This window comes from Apostichopus japonicus, chromosome 19 (assembly GCF_037975245.1).
Source record: "Apostichopus japonicus isolate 1M-3 chromosome 19, ASM3797524v1, whole genome shotgun sequence".
Classification (NCBI taxonomy): Eukaryota; Metazoa; Echinodermata; class Holothuroidea; order Aspidochirotida; family Stichopodidae; genus Apostichopus; species Apostichopus japonicus.
In genome coordinates this window covers 20,161,988-20,186,265 of record NC_092579.1, presented here as the reverse complement: position 1 = coordinate 20,186,265, position 24,278 = coordinate 20,161,988, and the positions used below count along the sequence as shown (strand labels likewise).

At 40.4% G+C, this 24,278-nt stretch overlaps 2 protein-coding genes across 8 annotated transcripts in view; both read left to right on the top strand.

Moving 5' to 3' along the window:
- Positions 1 to 5,483, top strand: part of LOC139960303 (casein kinase I-like) — a 51,328-nt gene extending 45,845 nt beyond the window's left edge. For 5 of the 7 annotated variants that reach the window (XM_071958585.1, XM_071958579.1, XM_071958581.1 and 2 more), the window contains one exon: positions 634 to 5,483. In XM_071958585.1, the coding sequence (XP_071814686.1) occupies positions 634 to 869 (236 nt within the window). In that variant the 3' untranslated portion in view covers positions 870 to 5,483. The remainder of the gene's footprint in view (positions 1 to 633) is intronic. The other 2 variants (XM_071958586.1, XM_071958588.1) reach the window with 2 other exon arrangements.
- A 3,528-nt stretch (positions 5,484 to 9,011) lies between these two features.
- LOC139960527 (uncharacterized) lies at positions 9,012 to 23,786 on the top strand. Its single transcript, XM_071958954.1, has 2 exons — positions 9,012 to 15,600; positions 23,521 to 23,786. Exon 1 carries the CDS (start codon positions 10,546 to 10,548, stop codon positions 11,881 to 11,883), a length of 1,338 nt encoding a protein of 445 aa, XP_071815055.1. The 5' UTR covers positions 9,012 to 10,545; the 3' UTR covers positions 11,884 to 15,600; positions 23,521 to 23,786.
- Positions 23,787 to 24,278: the final 492 nt, after the last annotated feature.

Here is a 24,278-nt window from a genome sequence, read left to right as displayed (position 1 = left end):
TATGTATGATTAACAGTACTAGCCATGACTAAACTGATATCTCAAAAACTAATTCATCTACTAATTTCATGTATCACACTCTTAATTTATTGTACTGTTCTTGATACCAACTTGATGTTTTGTTGTTTTGTTTTCCATTATTTTCTTTAAAAATAAAAATTTCTTTTTGTTTGCACAATCACACTGTTACATACTACGCTGGGCCCCCCTCCCTCCCTCCCCCACGACCTGGAAAGATAAAATTAAGTAGCTCAAATATTAGAATACCCACCAAGATTTTCCTTTGAATTTTCGTAAGACCTGTTCCCATGATAACGATTAATTAGCATCGTGTGAGATGGTTTTATTATACACGATTACATAATCACATAATAAAAAGAAAAATTGAGACACATTGCTATGAAAAACCTTAAAAGACTGATGCTTTGTTCCTTCGGGTTAGTATTCCTAATTGAGTCGCCTCTCATAGTAGAAGGGAGCACACCTCAAGGATACCTTCCGAAAAGAAGTTTTGTTTTTCTACATAAAAAAAACTTAACGGGGACTGGCCCGAGGCACGACGTATCTCCAAAAATTGTTTGTTTCTCTTCAAAATATTCACACGGTGCGTTTCTTTTTCTGTTCCGTCTGCAGCTCCATCACCCCGTCCAATTTCAAGAGCGGAAGCCCAAAGATCAGTGAGTCGTAGGCTTCACAGAGGTGTCGCCACTCAGGTCGCCAGCGCGGCGGACCCTGCCAGGAGGGACTATGGTAGAATAGCCACGCCGTTCACTGCTATGAATGGGGGCGCTACGGGGGCAATGAAATTGGACATGGGTATTGATGAGAATGCTGCCAGGACCTCTTCCTCTAGGTATATTCGTAAATGACATCAAATCTGTCACCACGTGCCTCGAAACGTCGTCACGTCTAACAGTCGTGACATTGTCGTGAACTGCTGTACTAAAACGGGGAGAAAAAAAAATATTAAAAAAAATAGTGCTACCATGCTGGAAATACGTATAAACCGAAAAAGAAAAAAAATCGTTTAAAGAAATGGTGGTCATCGGACAGTTGCAATAGCCAGCATTTATTTTGTGCAAGTGAAAAACAGTTTTGCCACTATCAACACTTGTGCCCTGCACCTTGTGTATGCATGTGAATCTGGAGGTTGCTTCAAGTTTGGAGAAGAGAGAGAGAGAGAGGATGAAGAGATGAAAACAGAGGAAGACCTTGCTACTGACACCTAGCTCATAACTTTCTTCCGTTTGAAAATCTTTTTACATTTTCTGATTACATTTGGTGTTTATTACCTTGTTAAAACATTTTTTCTTTCTTTCTGTCATCAAATTTTTCTTCCTTCCTTCATTCTTCTTCTTCTTTTTATTTTTTTCTTCTTCTCGAGAAGGACGGCAGCATGTTTTTTTTTTTTATGGGGAAAAAAATGGACAACTCGAGTAAAACCGTGTCCTCTCTTCGTGTGGTGGTTCTTCTCAAATGAAGAAACAAGAGAACGTCTCACCAAGTGGATTATTGCTGTGCCCAGAATCGGGGGAACAAAATACCCAAAAAAGTTCAGTTTTGAAAGGAAAAAAAACGTCTTTAATGTTCTAAACCTTTTTCATGTTGTTGGAAGTTACGAGGGGGGAAAGAAATTTCTCTCTGAAATACTTGATTATAGTCAAATGGAGCATGCTTGATGAAATGATAGTTTTACTTGTATTAAAAGGTTTGGGTGGAGAAATTAAGCAATTGTTGCTGAATGAATCTGTACCAAAAATGGAGAGGGAGGGAGGGGGTCGGGTGGGGTGGGGTAGTTGACATTAGTGAGCTTAAGAGTTTCAGTAATGTCAAAGAGTCGTTACCAAATGTCACATGGGTGATGCGATCCCAGCACAGAATCATGAGTCTGTAAATGAATATGGTTGGCCCTTATTGTGCAGTTCGGCCCTAAGGTTTGATAAAGTAACCTGGATTACGGCTTTAATCCTTGAGTTTGGCCTCTAAAACCCATCGCATCTGGTATCCTGGTAGGATCTGTCTATCTTAGTGACAATCAGACCAATCAGAAGCTTGATAGGTTTTACCATTATGGTTGAAGAAAACTGCAGACTGTGCCATGTATTTGTCTCGATTGAGACGAAGAATCGAAACATCGGGTCTGACCCTCACTGGAATGATTTGTTGGGCAAACTTTGGCTTAGTAATTAATAAGTTAATTAAGCAGTACCTTACTTCACTCATCTTGTCAATGTTTTTCTTGTCAAGAAAATTTGTTACTTTTTTTGTTTTTCTTTCTCGACATTATCTTATGTTATGGTTAGAACCACCTCTTTTTGTCAGAATTTAATGTGACATCTTTCAATGCCTTTTTTTTTGTTGGTAATGATGGAAAATGCCTCAATTTTCAGCCAGTTTTATGTACCAAAGGAGTCACTGTATTGGTGCGTTGTCAACATTGTTTCCACCGTGACATCTTTGTGCTCACATGTTTCAATTTTTTTTTTTCAATTTTCTCACCAAATTGAATATTCATTAAGCAATTTAAATGTTCTCACAATAGCAATATGATAAATCAACCACCTTTCATCTGTGACTCTGTTTGGTTTATTAATAGCAAACTGCTTTTTATTTTGTTACATATTGACCTACCGAAAATCTCATCGATGTCACATTAGCAGTTTTTATGACTTGAATTTTTCCAGCCAATCTCCACATGTTTTTGGTGTTAGAAACTGCTCTGCAATATTGTATAAGTACCCAGAATCCTCTTGTTGTGGAATGGAAAATTCCATGTGGTATGACAAGGGCACTTGTGTGACTGATCCTTCAGTCGAATGAGGTGGAGTTAACTGTTTGAGGAAGTAGTAGGCTGGCTCTCTGGTAGTACATGCATAACATGTGTATGTGATAACCAAAATATGCAGTAAGAATCTTGTAGCTGATAATACAGTTTTAAAGCCCAGTTAACAGTTTTGTACTCATTAGGCGAGACTTACATGGAAAATTAACGCACGTGCGAGTTGAAAAGGTTACGCAGAGAAGGCTACAGTGTAAATGAACGCTACACAAAATGATTATTGTTGTGATGAACAAGTGGTCAAATCTTGTGTGGTTTATACATGACCACATTGTCATACACATTGTTTATACATGACCACAATGTTTGTACATGACCACATCTGTCTATGGGATGAGTGCAACTCTCAGCCCCAGCGTTACCAAGGAGATCATGATGTTGAACGATACTCTTTTAAGTTACAAGCAACTGTGTAATTATTCAAAACCTTGTACAGTGTCAAAGCAATAGTCTGGCTCATTCGCCACAGTAAAAGTATACAGTGACAGCTTACCGAACATTGCATGATGCAGTCGTTGCCATGGGTACAGGTGTGTTTACTGCTGTATTGCAGAGTAGCTGTGCAGGCTATGTTGTGACTGAAATACAGGGTACATGGATAATGTAAGTGGGCATTAGAATATCGATCCACACACTACTGCGGGGGGGAGGGGGTCTATCTTAGAGTGTCGCTGCCATGCCCGCTATATATGTGGTAAGAGAAAGTATTAAGTTACCCGTAAAATACTTCATTTCAATTTCTAAGGTCACCAGAGAGGAGGTTTACTTCACTTGAGAGCGAGACATTTTATTAATGATGAGTTTGTTACACAGGTGGTTTGTTTTACATTCAGGGGAAGTGTTTGGGATTCTCTGGTGCCTGACTTGGTAGCTATTCCTGACTTTGAGTCTGTCATTTTAACAGTTTGTAATGGCTGCTTAGCACAGTAGGTTAACAGATGATTTTGTTAGTGATGTCACTACACTCATCTGCAAATGGTGGCCTCTGTTATGTCTGGTATTGGATGCCGAATGTGCAATCAGAGAATTCATCCATTTCCCCTGTTTTTAGATGTTAAAAAGGCAATTATTTCCAAAGCAGTGAAGATAATTAGTCCATTTCCCAGGTTTAGAAAAACTGAAATTGCTATCATCTCATGTTAATACTTGACATCGCTGCTGAAATGAAGACATGTGTCGATTGGTTCATAGCATAGTATACATTGTTAACACATGTCAAGGTCTGAATTTTTATTTTAAGATCCAGTTGAAGCTTACAGAATGATGACAGTATTTGACAATTAATATAATCTGTACTTATTCAAATTTTTTGCAAAAATATGTGTGAAACATAAAAGAAAATTTCAGTTGAGATATTTGCATTATGGTTTACTACACTGCCAATTTGTTTTGAAGGTCATCAGCAATTATTTCTTGGTAACCGTTGCAAACAATGCCTCCTAAGTAAGATTGAACATGTTTTTTGGGTGTCGTTAGATACGTTAAGCCTTGCTCTGAGGTGATTGCAGAAAATTAAGGGCAGTATCCATTTGTGGATTGAGCAGTACCGAATATTTAACGGGAAATTTATTATGTAAATGTCTGCCTTCGCTCCCCGCGTCGTACTTCCAAGTGGCTTATTTGTAAAATGTCAATAGATTCTCTGGCTGAGTACAAACTAAAAAGACATTGAAAAAAAAACAAAGAATAGCAGACCTGTTCAACAATAGAAAAAAAAAATATGGAAGTGGACTTTTCCTCTCAGCTGTCAGGAAGTGAAACAGCCCCCTCCCCCCCCCCCTTCCAAAGTTTTAATAATGATAGTATACATTTAATATGATGGAGCTCTTGAAGCAGACTCTTATACAAAAATAAAATTATCAAGCAAGTTGACTCTCAATATGTAAAGATGTCTAGGGAAGAGATTCGGTACCGTGGTAAACAACCAGTTAAAGAAAAACGACAATTTTGAAATTATTTCTGACGTCATTATCCATCAAACTTTGTTAAACCAGGACTGTGGGGTTAAATGAAGTTCAAGAATAATTAGTCCCTTTACACACAATGACGACAGAAGGATAAAAGGAGATTTTTCTGTATTTTCAAAGACAGAAATTTGGCTATATCATTGAAAAAAGTGAAGAAGTTTTGTTCACTCGACAATGAGTTATTCTTGGGTCACCAAACATTCATGACAGTGCATGCATTTTGTAATCGTTGGTGTTATCCTGGGAGTTTTTGGTGTCCACAACTTTATCAAATATTAAACTAGCTACATTGAAGTGACAATGGCCAACATCATTCAATGAAAGTATTCACAAATGCAAAACAAACTGTTGATTTTTTTTTTTTTTTTTTAATGCAATTTTGTGTCTTTTTGCACATTTATTTGGGCATTTTCTGTAAATTAGTAGACCAACATTTTCAATGGACAAGCAGATGTGCAACCTTGCTCACTTATTTCTCACAATTTTCTACCTAGTCAGCCAAAAATCAAGCAAGCAGTTAAGGGTTTGTACTTACCTCTGTAGATATGAGACAAAACTATACAATTGAGTCAAACGGTTTTGGATATAGTCAAAACAAATAAAGAAATGTTATTATACTGCAGGTGGAATTTACTGTCAGATATATGAAGGGAGTTGGCAGTGCATGTTGAATTTAAGGTCAAGATATTATTGTGAACATATGTACTTCCTGAATGGACCATCTGTATTCTGTACCACAAATTCCAGTATTTGTGAATTTGTCTTTTTTCAACAAATGGACACATTTGGAGCTGGTGAGGGGCAGGAGTGGTTTGGTGGGTGGGTGGGTGGGTGGGAAAAGGATTGGGATAGAGGGTTGAAGGTATTTTAGGATTGGGGTAGAGGGTTGAAGGTATTTGAGGATTGAAACACCTGTTTCTGTGAGAGACAAGCAGGTTAGCAAAGAATTACTGGGGATATTTTTCTCTTGTTAAAGTTTATAGTTCCATGATAAGACTTACTGCCAGAGATCCTGTTTTCCATCTCGTGGGAAATATTTCTTCCTCTGAGGTTGTCTTTCCGAATGTTTCTGGTTGTGAGACTGCAGTTGGATGAAAGCTTTTCCAATGGTTACGGCAAGCAAACGCTTGTTATCCATGTAAGTGTGCATTAGAATTGTGGCCCAATCGTTTGGGATGACCTCCATGGGGACTCATGTACATGTGGCGAACTGTATTGCCCCAGCAGTGACTGTTTCAATGACGGGCACTTAGGTATTAAAGACTGTTAAGCCCTCAGCTTTAAGAACTGCATCTGATACTCGATGGTAATCACAGAGTGCGGTGTGGATGTTAAAGAACCATTGGGGATGGTGGTAAGAGGGGGGGGGAGGGTAGGGCTGAGGATGAGATGAGCTGTAGATGATGGGGAACAGAAAAGATTTTATGTTTTACCACAATCTTGATGGTCTCTGCTACCCAAAGTGAAACAAAACTTTTTTTGTCTGCCACCATAGTAGCATGTAACATTATTAGTTTGCAACCAAAAGTTGTGCGAATATTTGGACGTGTTCATGTTAATCCTTCTTCAGTTGATCAGGGAGGAAGATGATTTAGAGCATATAGAGCCTGCAAACCATTGGGCGTGACACAGTGGGACAAAGTCTCCGGTGGGTCTTCCAGATGTGTCCAAAATTGTATTCAGTGTTCGGATCTTTCCAGACGTAGCAAAAACTCAGTCTACAATATTCAGGGCTTGCTGACAGAGATCCATGAAGTTATTTTTTCTTTAACATCAAGTCCAATGTCCAAGCTTAGCTTTCATGCATTCTGAGGACCGATTGTGAGGGCTGGGATCTGGGTGGGGGGGGGGGGGGTCGTCTAGTGGAGTGTGGTTCAGTCCTCGTGGAAGATTCTGGGTCTTGAGCCTAAAGGTGGAGCATGGTGTAGAAGAGATATACATTGAAGAAGTGGTCTTACATCTTAACCAGAGTGGAAGAGAGATACAAGTGATTTTGTTTGGTATGTTTGTTGGTCAGATATTCTACTGTTTCCATTGTGGCTTATTGATGACTGGAAAAGCTGAAATAGAGAAGTGTAATCGATAAGCATTATATTTTCTACGTAATCACCATCTGTCCATGGTTGGACCTTTTAAAGCACCACCTCGTTGAGTTTTTCATGACAATAAATATTTTGCTTTCCACATCAACTATTAGCCCAACAGATCAGGTGAATGAATTTCAGTGAACAGTCACTTCTCCCTTAACCAAAACAGCAGGTGGTAATAGTTGTTAAAAATATCTTCATATGTTGTGACATAGCTATACTGATTTCAGCCCAGAAACTTATTTGCAATTTAGGCAGCTGGGCTATTTTTTGCAGTGCGGCGGGTCAAGGCTAGGCTGATAAACTATTGTGTTGAAAAGTGTTAGGCTTTCTTAATGATTTCAATAGCAGTTGGTGCATCGATGATGCACAAAAGTATACAAAACAAAACAGTTGGTGCATCGATGATGCACAAAAGTATACAAAACAAAAGGTTCCCTTCAACTGTATATGATGGTGATAGAAATACGTTAAATAACACAACCAGCTTTGGTCATTCGTCCGAAAAAAATTGGGCAGCAATTTCCAATCTGTTTTTATTAATCATATGATTCCTACCCTTCATAACAAATTATACAACCATTATATTATCATTTTAGTGGTTGCAACCATTGTCGGTCTTGGCCAAATCTGTGACCAGCATGATGTTGTCTCCCATCACCTCCTGAGCTGTGCGGCCTTTTTTAACGATAGGAACTTTTCATTTGGATGGAGTTCTAATTCTGTTACATATAATTTTGCATGATGGAATTGATAAATTAATCCATATATTATTCTCTTCACTTTGTTTTTATTCTCTCCTTTTGTGAGGGAAGGGGGGGGGGGGAGATGGTGATTTAGAACAACCAGTGTCTAGCAGTATGATGAATGAGGATTATGGAATATGAAACGGCTAAAATCATATATGTCATTATTGGCTTTGAATGAAGGGTGAGCTGCCCAGGAGGGAGGGGAGGGGGGTAGCCCCAGTGGGGGAGGGAGTGGAGAGAGAGATAAGGGTTTTGGTTATTTAGCAAACAAAGTTATCACATGTGTCAAGAGATAGAACTTGGCACTTTATTGTTTGTTTGTACTTTTTTTTTATTTGATATAAACCATATGGTTTTCTTAGGCAGTATGTTCCTTTAAGAGATAGTGTTGTCGTGAGGCTGCCATAGCTTCATGTTTGTGTTGTGTATACTTTTGTGTGTGAAATAGATGAGAATGAATAGGTTCAAGTTATGCTATTATTGCATTTTGTTTGGCGACTTTCTGTAGCCTTGTGCATTGTATAATTGTAATCAGAATAAAAAGTGTACAGAATGAAAAAAGGTCGGTATTCAGAAAAGTTATCTTTGTAATTGATCTTTCAAATTGTTTTTTCTTCCCCTCTACCCAGTGGCGGCGGAACCGGGGGGCTTGGGGGGCTCAGCCCCCCAATGAAAAAGTTGAGGGGGCAAATGCATGATAAGCCCCCCCCCCCAATATTTACCAAGGTTCCGAAACGTGCATCTGCCCATTTTTCAATGCATACTTGTCGATCTGTCCGATGCACACGTATACTATATAGGTGTAATAATTTTAGTAATTGCTGGAGGACCCTCGGCCCGTCCCCTGGCTATAGACCACATTGTCACCCCAACCGCGTCTTCACGCCCCGTGAAAAGTGGAAGAAGTTAGTGTGAGTACCGGTAAGCGTAACACAACTTCGTCTTAGGCCAATGACTTGCCTCATTTCAGCCAGTTCTCCAACATCCCCTTACTTAGTGGCGGAGCGTCCATATATACAGTCAGGGGCGGATGCCCCCCCCCCCCTGACGGACTCAAATGGACTGCTGGCGCCCTTTTCAGCTTTTCACTACTTTTTTACTTATTCGCGATTATTGACTATTTTATTGCGCTCTCATATGCCTATTGACATTTGTCATGTTCTGTTGGTGTAATATTCCGACAAATTGGCGACGACACCTATTTATTCTCCGTTTATCTGCAAATTAGTAAGGCCCGAAAGGGTGATTTCCTGCAATCTAGGGAGTGTCTTTACTCAAAAATTTTCTGACCGCGATCCGCGCCAACCCGTGGTGGCGCTCCGCTTAGATAGTGTCGAAAGCGCCCTACAGACTATTCTTGCCCCCCCCCCCTGACCAATACCCCTAGCTCCGCCACTGCCCTTACTACACTCAAAAACGTCTTTGTGAGTACACTTCGAGTAATAGCTACTCTCTTAAAACACCATCGAATATACAAATTACAATGTTTTTACAGACTTTCGTGTAATCTGAGAAATTGCAGGCTTGAGACCCATATTCTAGGGGTAGGTATTCGAAACATAAAACACTCGGGAAGTGCCGTTTCCGGCCATCTGGGGGTTTGAAAAAACCCAAAATTTTCTTGTACGCTCCGCGCCAGCCCATGGTGGCGCTCCGCTTAGATAGTGTCCACACATTAGCCCCCCCAATAATTTTTCCGTTCCGCCGCGCCTGCCTCTACCCCCCCCCCCCCCCACATCTGACAAAATTGTGAAGTCTGGATCTGTGTCCATAAGTGCATATGCTTACAGAACTACCAGGCAAACACACAAAAAGAAGTAGTTGGGGTCTAGGGAGGTGTGGTAAGAACTAAGCCCTCGAAAAGTTACCTGAAATGTGGCACAAATGTGTTTTTTAGATGGATGTAGAATGGATTGTCCCATCGCCGACTCACCCTTTCCAATTCATTTTCATTCAGATCATCTGTGTGTAAATAGGTGTCCAATCATTCTAAAAATAGTCTCCTGGAAAAATAACCCCTCTATAGTGGAAGTGCGCCTTATTCTTCTTCATCCCTCTCCTCCTCCCACCCCTCACCCCCCCCCCCCTACCTGGCTCCACAAATGTGTCCCCTGCCCTGTGGTTCCACGTGGGTCCTCCGTATCTTGAGCCACATCTCACAGTGTCTTTGAATTACGATACTGAAGTAACTGATAGCAGGTGGAAGTTATGGACAAAATAAAGTAAATTTTTGGCGTTTGTCTCAGTCCCAGGCAACCTCGATGTCACCCGAATTTATTTATGTGTTAACATCCCGGAAACCTTTTCATTTCTAACTATTATTAATGTTTAATTGCAATCAGAAATGGGCAGTACGTATGTTTGGAACATGGAGAAATCCCACTGGTATAATATTCTTATGCCACTGTGTTCTGGATCATTTGATTTATTATTCATAGCATGTATTTATTATTATCGTGATTATAATTTCCTATCTTGACAAATACGTAACTACTGACCACTGCTTCAAGGTCAAAATGTTTCCTGTTTTAACTGAGAACTTTCTATGACACGGCTAATTATCTAGTAATGACACGGCTTATGATCTACTAAAAATTGGTGTGAACGAGTTTTCGCTGATTGGCTCAGAGCCGTGCATAAATTCTAATCCAGCTTTGCAGTGACTGCGATATGTACATCGTGCAGAAACGTGACATATTATAACCGCGGTACTGTATATACCATATTATTTCGAGAATTGACGGCTTCCAGAAAAGAAATTGTTGAATTGTCCATTTGCAAAGACTTTTCTGTACAAATATCTCAGAGTCAGCTCTTCAATAATAATTTAATCAGCAATTTAATCTCCCACGTGACTTTTTTGTTTATATACTCTCCGGGTTTTGGCTCGACCTAAACATATTATGTCACCTGTGAGGGCTACCGTCATTCTTGCTTATAGCATTCTCGCTGTAACGGTCGGTATACCGGGCAACATCGCGGTTATTAAAGTGTTTAAAAGAAACCCAGCCGAATCTGCTCCGAAACTTTTGATTCGGTATTTAGGGATATTTGACTTGTGTTCGTGCCTAGTAACCTCACTAGGAGTCGTTTTCTTGATACCGGACGTTGTCACCGACGTAAGTTGTAAATTGTATTCTCTTTTGACAGTTTGGGGGAACTTTATGTCCTTATTTTTAACCCTCTTCATTGCTATCGATCGGTATATCGCTGTATGTCGACCTAAGAAGTATTTGTTAAGGCCAAAATCGGTGGAAAAAGCTACGTGGGTGAGTTTCATGATTTCTTTGGTCTTAGCATCATTCACTATGCTGTTCTTCGGGACACAGAGCACCAACGGTTCAAAGATTTGTGCGGTGACAGCGGAGGTCGGCGGCGCCAAGTTCCTGTACGCCATGGTTGTAGGGTCGCAACTGTTTCTTTTTATATCGTCATGTGCCATTATATTTGTGCTCCATTGCGCCTTGCTACGGAAACTACGACGTCACAGATACCTGATGCAATTGTCCCGTCGTCAAAACTCTTCCCGCAGAGGTGTCGGCGGACTGCATTCGGAATGCGCCGCCCGGAGAAAAGAATATCTGCCTGGAGTCGACAAAGTTAACGTTGTTTCATCAAGGGTAACCACTGACGACACCTACTTGTCACTCCAAAGTGAACCTACCACAGCGGTCCAACTAGTCCACTTAGTTGGACCTGACTGTCCGAGGACCGCGCTGAATATGGCGCTATCGGATAACCGCATCTTCCTTCACTGTCAACGACATTCATCCAGTCAACCTTCTGCCTTGCCAAGCCCGGGAAGACAACATTCGGAAGCAACCAAAACTGGCTCGTCGTGTGGCGGAACTGTTACAAGCCCACCTGCCGTCCCGGTTACTGCACCGTCTACACGTACGAGTGAACGTGACTCACTAAGCCTACCCACCAGATCGAGTAGATACAAGTCTAGTTTTGTTGTCAAGCCCATCCCTGGAAGGATCACATTCATGCTCTCAGTCACTATGATAGCATTTGTATTAATATGGGCACCAGTTTTTGTTATAACATGTTTGGTAGCCTACGGGGATTTTATCAATAATATTCATACGTTTCTAGGATCGTTTGCATTCCATTTTCTACGAAATTCTCCCACACTCGGTCATTTCATTAATCCCGTTATTTATTGCCTTTCAAACCCACAATTTCGTACAAAATTGAAGCGCTGTAGTCGCGTTGGTATTAACTCTGTAGGCACTTGAGAATTATATAGTGTGTAACTAGGAGTGTTAGCTATAGTGTGTAACTAAGAGTGTGTTTTATAGGCCTAGTGTATAACTAGGAGTGTTCACTAGGAGTGTTAGCATAGTAACTAGGAGTGTTAGCTCAGTGGTTAACGCCGGTACCCTCCAATCATAAGGTCCCCGGTTCGAGACACTCCAAGATCAATGTATGTCGTCCAGTTACAGAGTTGTTGACAATTGACAATTCATAATCATGGACGTTAAATAAGGGGTTAATCAACGGTCTAGCGTGCGTTACTCACAGGATTAATGCACGATCGGGGGATAATGCAAGCGATGCACGAGGGCGGAGCCCGAGTGCATCCAGCGATAGCATTAACACCCGGACTGCATTAATCATGTGAGTAACGCACGCTAGATCGTTGATTAACCTCGTTCATTCATACACTACCATTTGTGTGGGGGAAAAATCATAAAACAAAACATTTTTGGTCACATATAACCAAAGATTTATTAAAGTGATGCCCCGTAATTTTACCGTGCGTTAGTCACAGGATTAACCACGGTCAGCTGACCTGAATGGACCAATAGGATTTAGGAATCTTTACTAGGTATGAATGAATATGAATGTAAGAGACTGACTTCGGTCAGCTTGCGGCTTTGATTAGCCAATGAGGCTTCTTCGCGAGTTCCTGCTTGCAGGAGGATCTAAAATACATACATAAATGCATACATATATATGTATAGGGCCTATAGCGTTCGTTCTAACCTTTGTTGTGTGTGTGTGTTTTAAAGATTTAACACTCAGGAGAGCTTTAATCGTTTGTATATAATTGGTTGAGTCAGGCGCGGCCGAACGGAAAAATTATTGGGGGGCTAATGTGTGGAGACTATCTAAGCGGAGCGCCACTATCGGTTGGCGCGGAGCGTACAAGAAAATTTTGGGTTTTTTCAAACCCCCAGATGGCCGGAAACGGCACTTTCCGAGTGTTTTATGCTGCGAATACCTAGCCCTAAAATATGGGTCTCAAGCCTGCAATTTCTCAGATTGCACGTAAAAGTCTGTAAAAACATTGTAATTTGTATATTCGATGGTTTTTTAAGAGAGTAGCTATTACTCGTAGTGTACTCGCAAAGATGTTTTTGAGTGTAGTAAGGGCAGTGGCGGAGCTAGAGTATTGGTCAGGGAGGGCAAGAATGGTCTGTAGGGGCGCTTTCGACACTATCTAAGCGGAGCGCCACCACAGGTTGGCGCGGAGCGTACAGAAAATTTTTGAGTAAAGATACTCCCTAGATTGCAGGAAATGACCCTTTCCGGGGCCTTGCTAATTTGCAGATAAACGAAGAATAAATAGGTGTCGTCGCCATTTTGTCGGAAAATTACACCAACAGAATATGACAAATGTCAATAGGTATATGAGAGCGCAATAAAATAGTCAAAAATCGCGAATAAGTAAAAAGTAGTGAAAAGCTGAAAAGGGCGCCAGCAGTCCATTTGAGTCCGTCGGGGGGGGGGGGCATCCGCCCCCTGACTGTATATATGGACGCTCCGCCACTAAGTAAGGGGATGTTGGAGAACTGGCTGAAATGAGGCAAGTCATTGGCCTAAGACGAAGTTGTGTTACGCTTACCGGTACTCACACTCACTGCTTCCACTTTTCACGGGGGGTGAAGACGCGGTTGGGGTGACAATGTGGTCTATAGCCAGGGGACGGGCCGAGGGTCCCCAAGCAATTACTAAAATTATTACACCTACAGAGTATACGTGTGCATCGGACAGATCGACAAGTATGCATTGAAAAATGGGCAGATGCACGTTTCGGAGCCTTGGTAAATATTGGGGTGGGCTTATCATGCATTTGCCCCTCAACTTTTTTATTGGGGGGCTGAGCCCCCCCCCCCCAAGCCCCCCCGGTTCCGCCGCCACTGGGTTGAGTGTTCTAATAGCATCAATGTCATTTACCGAGTATTACTAGTTTGTTACGTTAACTCCCAGCTTCAGGTACTTTATGTATTCGCGAGAAGGAATTTTTTAAACTAAGCACTAACATCATTTGTTTTTCCTTTTCTTTCTGTTAAGGGTGGGTGGAAGTGAAATATTCATACAGGTATAAAAGGTTTTGGACAAAGTAGAAGATAAGCGAGGATTTTCTTCGCTGAATATCTCCATTAATAACTATGGTGTACGTTCTCCTATTTCAAAACTGTTACTGCGTGTATTCATCCTATTTCTATGCATACGCATATTGACAATTTGTAAATATAGCACTCAGTATTGTACCATACAAATTAAACGATAAGTGTTACTGGCGTGTTGTTTTTTCTCGTAGCAGATATGTAAAGACAAAAACACCTTTTTGTAACTTCCTTACTCAGTAACGATTGTAAATAATTTAACTTAGCCTATACTGCAAATGTCAAAAATACGTACTAAAATGTGTTAGTGTTGGGGGACGAGCCGGTGGTCGGGGATGGGTAATGAGTACCAGCTTTGTTGTCCTAAGGCATGGGATTTTTTCACGGTGAAAGTCTTCAAATGCACATTTATTTATTTATTTTTTTTATATCCTTTTTGAATGTTCATTGTTTTTCTTATTGGAATATTCCGGCCGTAGGCAACGTAAAACGTCTGGTGAAGAAACAACGTTGTACACATGTAGTCCTTATATCTTGTTTTATAGTGTAAAGTTTTAAAACGTCAATTAGTGCACGCATTCTGAGGCATACAATTTCGGTCTTTATAGGATTGTGCTAAGAAAAGATGATAACGAAATTGCCCCGACTCAGGTAATGACATGAATCTTTATGGGAGGGCCAGTTGTGAATGAAGAATTTTGATATAAAAGAGACGGTGCAGCCGTGTGGTCGTTGGCAATAACTCCCATATCTGGGGATCTCGTGGTCCTCTCCAAGGAAAATAAATCAACATTTAGAAGTCAAATGGTGCATTTCTGAGGCATATTTAGACTGTAAGTTAACTCTCTCTCTTAACGACAGGTTATATGCTAATAAATAACTATAAATTCAAAATTTCCCAACTGAGTATATAGGTATAGGTGCCCGAACCTTTATGGGAGGGACCCTAATGGCCGAGACCACACAAGGTAGCATACGCCCATTAAAAGCCCCATTGACTTACACACCAAATCACAAAAGTAATGTGGTCTCTAAGTCTAGATAGAAGTTTTCACTAGCTAAACGCTACCCATCACCGGATAGCTGACGAGTTGGCCTTTCATGGCACCATCAATTTTCCGTACCATGACCATGTAGATTTTTTGCTATCCGAGCCGGAAGTTTTCGTCACTTGTAAACAAACCTCTTCACTCATTGGTAAACAAATTTCCTACGCTGCTCCCGGGAGGCCTAAAGGGGTCTAAAATTGCCTCAATGAGGCTATGTTCCATCACCGACTCACCCTTTCCCATTCATTTTAATTCAGATTTTTCTGAGTGTAAATAGGTGTCCAATCATTCGAAAAATAGTCTCCTGGAACAAAAAACCTCCGTAGCGGAAGCGCGCCTTATTCTTCTTCATCCCTCTCCTCCCACCCCTCCCTCCCCCACTTGGCTCCACAAATTTGTCCCCTGCCCTGTGGTTCCACGTGGGTCCTCCGTATCTTGAGCCACATCTCACATTGTCTTTGCATTACGATACTGAAGTAATTGATAGCAGGTGGAAGTAATTGATAGCAGGTGGAAGTAATTGATAGCAGGTGGAAGTAATTGATAGCAGGTGGAAGTTATGGACAAAATAAAGTAAATTTTTACAGATGGCGTTTGTCTCAGTCCCAGGCAACCTCGATGTCACCCGAATTTATTTATGTGTTAACATCCCGGAAACCTTTTCATTTCTGACTATTATTAATTTTTAATTGCAATCAGAAATGGGCAGTACGTATATTTGGAACATGGAGAAATCCCACTGGTATAATATTCTTATGCCACTGTGTTCTGGATCATTTGATTTATTATTCATATCATGTATTTATTATTATCGTGATTATAATTTCCTATCTTGACAAATACGTCACTACTGACCACTGCTTCAAGGTCAAAATATTTCCTGTTTTAACTGAGAACTTTCTATGACACGGCTAATTATCTAGTAATGACACGGCTAATTATCTAGTAATGACACGGCTTATGATCTACTAAACTTGGTGTGAGCGAGTTTTCGCTGATTGGCTCAGAGCCGTGCATAAATTCTAATCCAGCTTTGCAGTGACTGCGATATGGGTTCGTGCAGAAACGTGATATGTTATAGCCGCGGTACTGTATATACCATATTATTTCGAGAATTGACGGCTTCCAGAAAAGAAATTGTTGAATTGTTCATTTGCAAAGACTTTTCTGTACAAATATCTCAGAGTCAGCTCTTCAATAATAATTTAAACAGCAGTCTTACTTTTTCGCCCACGTGTCTTTTTTGTTTATATACTCTCCGGGTTTCGGCTCGACCTAAACATATTATGTCACCTGTGAAGGTTACGGTCATTCTTGCCTATAGCATTCTCGCTGTAACGGTCGGTATACCGGGCAACATCGCGGTTATTAAAGTGTTTAAAAGAAACCCAGCCGAATCTGCTCCGAAACTTTTGATTCGGTATTTAGGGATATTTGACTTGTGTTCGTGCCTAGTTACCTCACTAGGAGTCGTTTTCTGGATACCGGACGCTGTCAACGACGTAAGTTGTAAATTGTTGTCTCTTTTGACAGTTTGGGGGAACTTTATGTCCTTATTTTTAACCCTCTTCATTGCTATCGATCGGTATATCGCTGTATGTCAACCTAAGAAGTATTTGTTAAGGCCAAAATCGGTGGAAAAAGCTACGTGGGTGAGTTTCATAATTTCTTTGGTCTTGGCGTCACTCACTATGCTGTTCATCGGGAAACAGAGCACCAACGGTTCAAAGATTTGTGCGGTGACAGCGGAAGTCGGCGGCGCCTGGTTCCTGCACGGCATGGTTATAGGGTCGCAACTGTTTCTTTTTATTTCGTCATGTGCCATTATATTTGTGCTCCATTGCGCCTTGCTACGGAAACTACGACGTCATAGATACCTGATGCAATTGTACCGTCGTCAAAACTCTTCCCTCGGAGGTGTCGGCGGACTGCAGTCGGAATGCGCCGCCCGGAGAAATGAATATCTGCCCGGAGTCGACAAAGTTAACGTTGTTTCATCAAGGGTAACCACTGACGACAGCTACTTGCCACTCCAAACTGAACCTACCACAGCGGTCCAACTAGTCCACTTAGTTGGACCTAACTATCCGAGGACCGCGCTGAATATGGAGCTATCGGATAACCGCATCTTCCTTCACCGTCAACGACATTCATCCAGTCAACCTTCTGCCTTGCCAAGCCCGGGAAGACAACATTTGGAAGCAACCGAAACTGGCTCGTCGTGTGGCGGAACTGTTGCAAGCCCATCTGCCGGGCTGGTTACTGCACCGTCTACACGTACGAGTGAACGTGACTCACTAGGCCTATCCACCAGATCGAGTAGATACAAGTCTAGTTTTGTTGTCAAGCCCATCCCTGGAAGGATCACATTCATGCTCTCAGTCACTATGATAGCATTTATATTAATATGGGCACCAGCTTTTGTTATAACATGTTTGGTAGCCTACGGGGATTTGATCAATAATATTCATACGTTTCTAGGATCGTTTGCATTCCATTTTCTACGACAATCTCCCAATCTCGGTCATTTCATTAATCCCGTTATTTATTGTCTTTCAAACCCACAATTTCGTACAAAATTGAAGCGCTGTAGTCGCGTTGGTATTAACTCTGTAGGCACTTGAGAATTATATAGTGTGTAACTAGGAGTGTTAGCTATAGTGTGTAACTAGGAGTGTTAGCTATAGTGTGTAACTAAGAGTGTGTTATATAGGCCTATAATGTGTAACTAGGAGTGTTCACTAGGAGTGTTAGCATAGTAACTATTAGTGATAGCTCAGTGGTTAACGCCGGTACCTTCCAATCATAAGGTCCCCGGTTCGAGTCACTCCAAGATCAATGTATGTCGTCCAGTTACAGAGTTGTTGACAATTGACAATTCATAAATATGGACGTTAAATAAGGGGTTAATCAACGGTCTAGCGTGCGTTACTCACAGGATTAATGCACGATCGGGGGATAATGCAAGCGATGCACGAGGGCGGAGCCCGAGTGCATCCAGCGATAGCATTAACACCCGGACTGCATTAATCATGTGAGTAACGCACGCTAGACCGTTGATTAACCCCGTTCATTCATACACTACCATTTGTCTGGGGGGAAATCATAAAACAAAACATTTTTGGTTACATATAACCAAAGATTTATTAAAGTGATGCCCCGTAATTTTACCGTGCGTTACTCACAGGATTAACCACGGTCAGCTGACCTGAATGGACCAATAGGATTTAGGAATCTTTACTAAGTATGAATGAATATGAATGTAAGAGACTGACTTCGGTCAGCTTGCGGCTTTGATAAGCCAATGAGGCTTCTTCGCGAGTTCCTGCTTGTAGGAGGATCTAAAATACATACATAAATACATACATATATATGTATAGGGCCTATAGCGTTCGTTCTAACCTTCTTCTTTGTGTGTGTTTTAAAGATTTAACACTCAGGAGAGCTTTAATCGTTTGTATAATTGGTTGGAGTAATAATTAAAGTATAATTCGAGTGTTCTAATAGCATCAATGTCATTTACCGAGTACTAGTAGTTTGTTACGTTAACCCCCAGCTTCAGGTACTTTATGTATTCGCGAGAAAGGAATTTTTTAAACTAAGCACTAACATCATTTGTTTTTCCTTTTCTTTCTGTTAAGGGTGGGTGGAAGTGAAATATTCATACAGGTATAAAAGGTTTTGGACAAAGTAGAAGATAAGCGAGGATTTTCTTCGCTGAATATCTCCATTAATAACTATGGTGTATACGTTCTCCTATTTCAAAACTGTTACTGCGTGTATTCATCCTATTTCTATGCATACGCATATTGACAATTTGTAAATATAGCACTCAGTATTGTACCATACAAATTAAACGATAAGTGTTACTGGCGTGTTGTTTTTCTCGTAGCAGATATGTAAAGACAAAAACACCTTTTTGTAACTTCCTTACTCAGTAACGATTGTAAACAATTTAACTTAGCCTATACTGCAAATGTCAAAAATACGTACTAAAATGTGTTAGTGTTGGGGGACGAGCCGGTGGTCGGGGATGGGTAATGAGTACCAGCTTTGTTGTCCTAAGGCATGGGATGTTTTCACGGTGAAAGTCTTCAAATGCACATTTATTTTTTTTATTTTTTTGTATATCCTTTTTGAATGTTTACTGTTTTTCTTAATGGAATATTCCGGCCGTAGGCAACGTTAAACGTCTGGTGAAGAAACTACGTTGTACACATGTAGTCCTTATATCTTGTTGTATAGTTTAAAGTTTTATAACGTCAATTAGTGCACGCATTCTGAGGCATACAATTTCGGTCTTTATAAGATTGTGCTAAGAAAAGATGATAACGAAATTGCCCCGACTCAGGTAATGACATGAATCTTTATGGGAGGGCCAGTTGTGAATGAAGAATTTTGATATAAAAGAGACGGTGCAGCCGTGTGGTCGTTGGCAATAACTCCCATATCTGGGGATCTCGTGGTCCTCTCCAAGGAAAATAAATCAACATTTAGAAGTCAAATGGTGCATTTCTGAGGCATATTTAGACTGTAAGTTAACTCTCTCTTAACGACAGGTTATATGCTAATAAATAACTATAAATTCAAAATTTCCCAACTGAGTATATAGGTATAGGTGCCCGAACCTTTATGGGAGGGACCCTAATGGCCGAGACCACACAAGGTAGCATACGCCCATTAAAAGCCCCATTGACTTACACACCAAATCACAAAAGTAATGTGGTCTCTAAGTCTAGATAGAAGTTTTTACTAGCTAAACGCTACCCATCACCGGATAGCTGACGAGTTGGCCTTTCATGGCACCATCAATTTTCCGTACCATGACCATGTAGATTTTTTGCTATCCGAGCCGGAAGTTTTCGTCACTTGTAAACAAACCTCTTCACTCAGTGGTAAACAAATTTCCTACGCTGCTCCCGGGAGGCCTAAAGGGGTCTAAAATTGCCTCAATTGATCCAATTTTATCACCACATGTACTTCCATTCATGCTCTTTAACATGCAAGCCACAAAAAACTAGATTATGATTGATAACAGGTCACAAATGATGTTCTCCCGCTGCTTTTTGGCACTTTTCCTGAAGGAGAACAATCGAGCGGATTGATATAGACTCTAATAGGAGTATGCCACCACAACAACGAGCTGCGGTGCCGCGGGTGATACTACAACCTACAAATTTCAAATTATTTCTGACGTCATTATCCATCAAACTTTGTTAAACCAGGACTGTGGGGTTAAATGAGGTTCAAGAAATAATTAGTCCCTTTGCACACAATGACGACAGAAGGATAAAAGGAGATTTTTCTGTATTTTCAAAAGACAGAAATTTGGCTATATCATTGAAAAAAGTAAAGAAGTTTTGTTCACTTGACAACGAGTTATTCTTGGGTCACCAAACATTCATGACAGTGCATGCATTTTGTAATCGTTGGTGTTATCCTGGGAGTTTCGTGTCAATAACTTATTAGACTAGCTACATTGAAGTGACAATGGCCAACATCATTCAATGAAAGTATTCACAAATGCAAAGCAAGCTGTTTGAAATTTTTTAAATTTTTTTTAATGCAATTTTGTGTCTTTTTGCACATTTATTTGGGCATTTTCTGTAAATTAGTAGACCAAACTTTTCAATGGACAAGCAGATGTGCAACCTTGCTCACTTATTTCTCACAATTTTCTACCTAGTCAGCCAAAAATCAAGCAAAGCAGTTAAGAGTTTGTACTTACCTCTGTAGATACGAGACAAAACTATACAATTGATTCGAACGGTTTTGGATATAATTAAAAACAAATAAAGAAATGTTATTATACTGCAGGAGGAAATTACTCGTCAGATATATGAAGGGAGTTGGCAGTGCATTTTGAATTTAAGGTCAAAATACGATTGTGAACATATCTACTTCCTGAATGGGCTGTCTGTATTCTGTACCACAAAGTCCAGTATTTGAATTTTTCTTTTTTTCAACAAATGGGCACATTTGGAGCTGGTGAGGGGCGAGAGTGGTTTGGTGGGTGGGTGGGAAAAGGATTGGGATAGAGGGTTGAAGGTATAATAACATTTGGACGTGTTCACATTAATCCTTCTTCGTTGATCAGGGAGGAAGATGATTTAGAGCATTGTATAGATCATCGGCCTGCAAACCATTGGGCGTGACACAGTGGGACAAAGTCTTTGGTGGGTCCTCCAGATGTAGCCAAAATTGTATTCAGTAGTTCGGATCTTTCCAGACGTAACAAAAACTCAGTCTAAAATTTTCAGGGCTTGCCGACAGAGATCCATATAGTTATTTTTTCTTTAACATCAAGTCCAAAGTCCAAGCTCAGCTTTCATGCATTCTGAGGACTGATTGTGATTGATGGGGTGGGGGGGGGGGGGGTGGGCCGGTGTCGTCTAGTGGGGTGTGGTTCAGTCCTCATTGAAGTTTCTGGGTCTCGAACCTAGAGGTGGTTTGCAGACCGTAAGCACCAGAGCATGGTGTAGATGAGAGATACATTGATGTAGTGGTCTAACATCTTAACCAGGTGCTCAGAACTGGTGGATCGATAGCTTTCAGAGTGAAAGAGAGATACAAGTGATTTTGTTTGGTATGTTTGTTGGTCAAATATTATACTGTTTCCATTGTGGCTTATTGATGACTGGAAAAGCTGAAATAGAGAAGTGTAATCGACAAGCGTTATATTTTCTACGTAATCACCATCTGTCCATGGTTGGACCTTTTAAAGCACCACCTCGTTGAGTTTTTCATGACAATAAATATTTGCTTTCCATCACATCAACTACTAGCCCAACAGATCAGGTGAATGAATTTCAGTGAACAGTTACTTCTCCCTTAACCAAAACAGCCCAGTGGTAATAGCTGTTAAAAATAATATATGTTGTGATATCGCTATACCAATTTCAGCCCAGAAACTTATTTGCAAATTAGGCAGCTGGGCTATTTTTTGCAGTGCGGCGGGTCAAGGCTAGGCTGATAAACTATTGTGTTGAAAAGTGTTAGGCTTTCTTAATGATTTTAATAGCAGTTGGTGCATCGATGATGCACAAAAGTATACAAAACAAAAGGTTCCCTTCAACTGTATATGATGGTGATAGAAATACGTTGAATAATACAACCAGCTTTGGTAATTCGTCCGAAAAAAAATTGGGCAGCAATTTCCAATCTTGTTGTTATTAATAATATTATTACTACCCTTCATAACAAATTATACAATCATTATATTATCATTTAGTGATTGCAACCATTGTCTGTCTTGGTCAAATCTGTGACCAGCATGATGTTGTCTCCCATCACCTCCTGAGCTGTGCGACTTTTTTAACGATAGGAACTTTTCATTTGGATGGAGTTCTAATTCTTTTACATACAGTTTTGCATGATGGAATTGGTAAATTAATCCATATATTATTCTCTTCACTTTTTATTTTTATTCTCTCCTTTTGTGAGGGAAGGGGGGAGATGATGATTTAGAACAACCAGTGTCTAGCAGTATGATGAATGAGGATTATGGAATATGAAACGGCTAAAATCATATATGTCATTATTGGCTTTGAATGAAGGGTGAGCTACCCAGGAGGGAGGGGAGGGGGGTAGCCCCAGTGGGGGAGGGAGTGGAGAGAGAGATAAGGGTTTTGGTTATTTAGCAAACAAAGTTATCACATGTGTCAAGAGATAGAACTTGGCACTTTATTGTTTGTTTGTACTTTTTTTTTATTTGATATAAACCATATGGTTTTCTTAGGCAGTATGTTCCTTTAAGAGATAGTGTTGTCGTGAGGCTGCCATAGCTTCATGTTTGTGTTGTGTATACTTTCGTGTGTGAAATAGATGAGAATGAATAGGTTCAAGTTATGCTATTATTGCATTTTGTTTGGCGACTTTCTGCAGCCTTGTGCATTGTATAATTGTAATCAGAATAAAAAATGTACAGAATGAAAAAAAAAAGGTCAGTGTTCAGAAAAGTTATCTTTGTAATTGATCTTTCAAATTGTTTTTTCTTCCCCTCTACCCCCCCCCCCCCCATCTTCTTACATCTTTGTGAAGTCTGGATCTGGGTCCATAAGTGCATACGCTTACAGAACTACCAGGCAAACACACAAGAAGAAATAGTTGGGAGGTGTGATAAAAACTAAGCCCTCGAAAATTTACCTTACATGTGGCACAAATGTGTTTTTTAGATGGATGTAGAATGGATTGTCCCATCACCGACTCACCCTTTCCAATTCATTTTCATTCAGATCATCTGTGTGTAAATAGGTGTCCAATCATTCGAAAAATAGTCTCCTGGAAAAAAAACCCTCTATAGCGGAAGCGCGCCTTATTCTTCTTCATCCCTCTCCTCCTCCCACCCCTCCCCCCCCCCACCTGGCTCCACAAATGTGTCCCCTGCCCTGTGGTTCCACGTGGGTCCTCCGTATCTTGCGCCACATCTCACATTGTCTTTGCATTACGATACTGAAGTAATTGATAGCAGGTGGAAGTAATTGATAGCAGGTGGAAATTATGGACAAAATAAAGTAAATTTTTACAGATGGCGTTTGTCTCAGTCCCAGACAACCTCGATGTCACCCGAATTTATTTATGTGTTAACATCCCGGAAACCTTTTCATTTCTAACTATTATTAATGTTTGATTGCAATCAGAAATGGGCAGTACGTATATTTGGAACATGGAGAAATCCCACTTTTATAATATTCTTATGCCACTGTGATCTGGATCATTTGATTTATTATTCATATCATGTATTTATTATTATCGTGATTATAAGTTCCTATCTTGACAAATACGTAACTACTGGCCACTGCTTCAAGGTCAAAATGTTTCTTGTTTTAACTGAGAACATTCTATGACACGGTTAATTATCTAGTAATGACACGGCTTACGATCTACTAAAAATTGGTGTGAACGAGTTTTCGCTGATTGGCTCAGAGCCGTGCATAATTTCTAATCCAGCTTTGCAGTGACTGCGATATGTCTTCGTGCAGAAACGTGACATGTTATAACAGCGGTACTGTATATACCATATTATTTCGAGAATTGACGGCTTCCAGAAAAGAAATCTGTTGAATTGTCCATTTGCAAAGACTTTTCTGTACAAATATCTCAGAGTCAGCTCTTCAATAATAATTTAATCAGCAGTCTTACTTTTTCTCCCACGTGACTTTTTTGTTTATATATTCTCCGGGTTTTGGCTCGACCTAAACATATTATGTCACCTGTGAGGGCTACCGT

Bases quoted from the DNA above. Each gene is read 5' to 3' on its own strand.
- LOC139960527 (XM_071958954.1), top strand. From the start codon at position 10,546: ATGTCACCTGTGAGGGCTACCGTCATTCTTGCTTATAGCATTCTCGCT.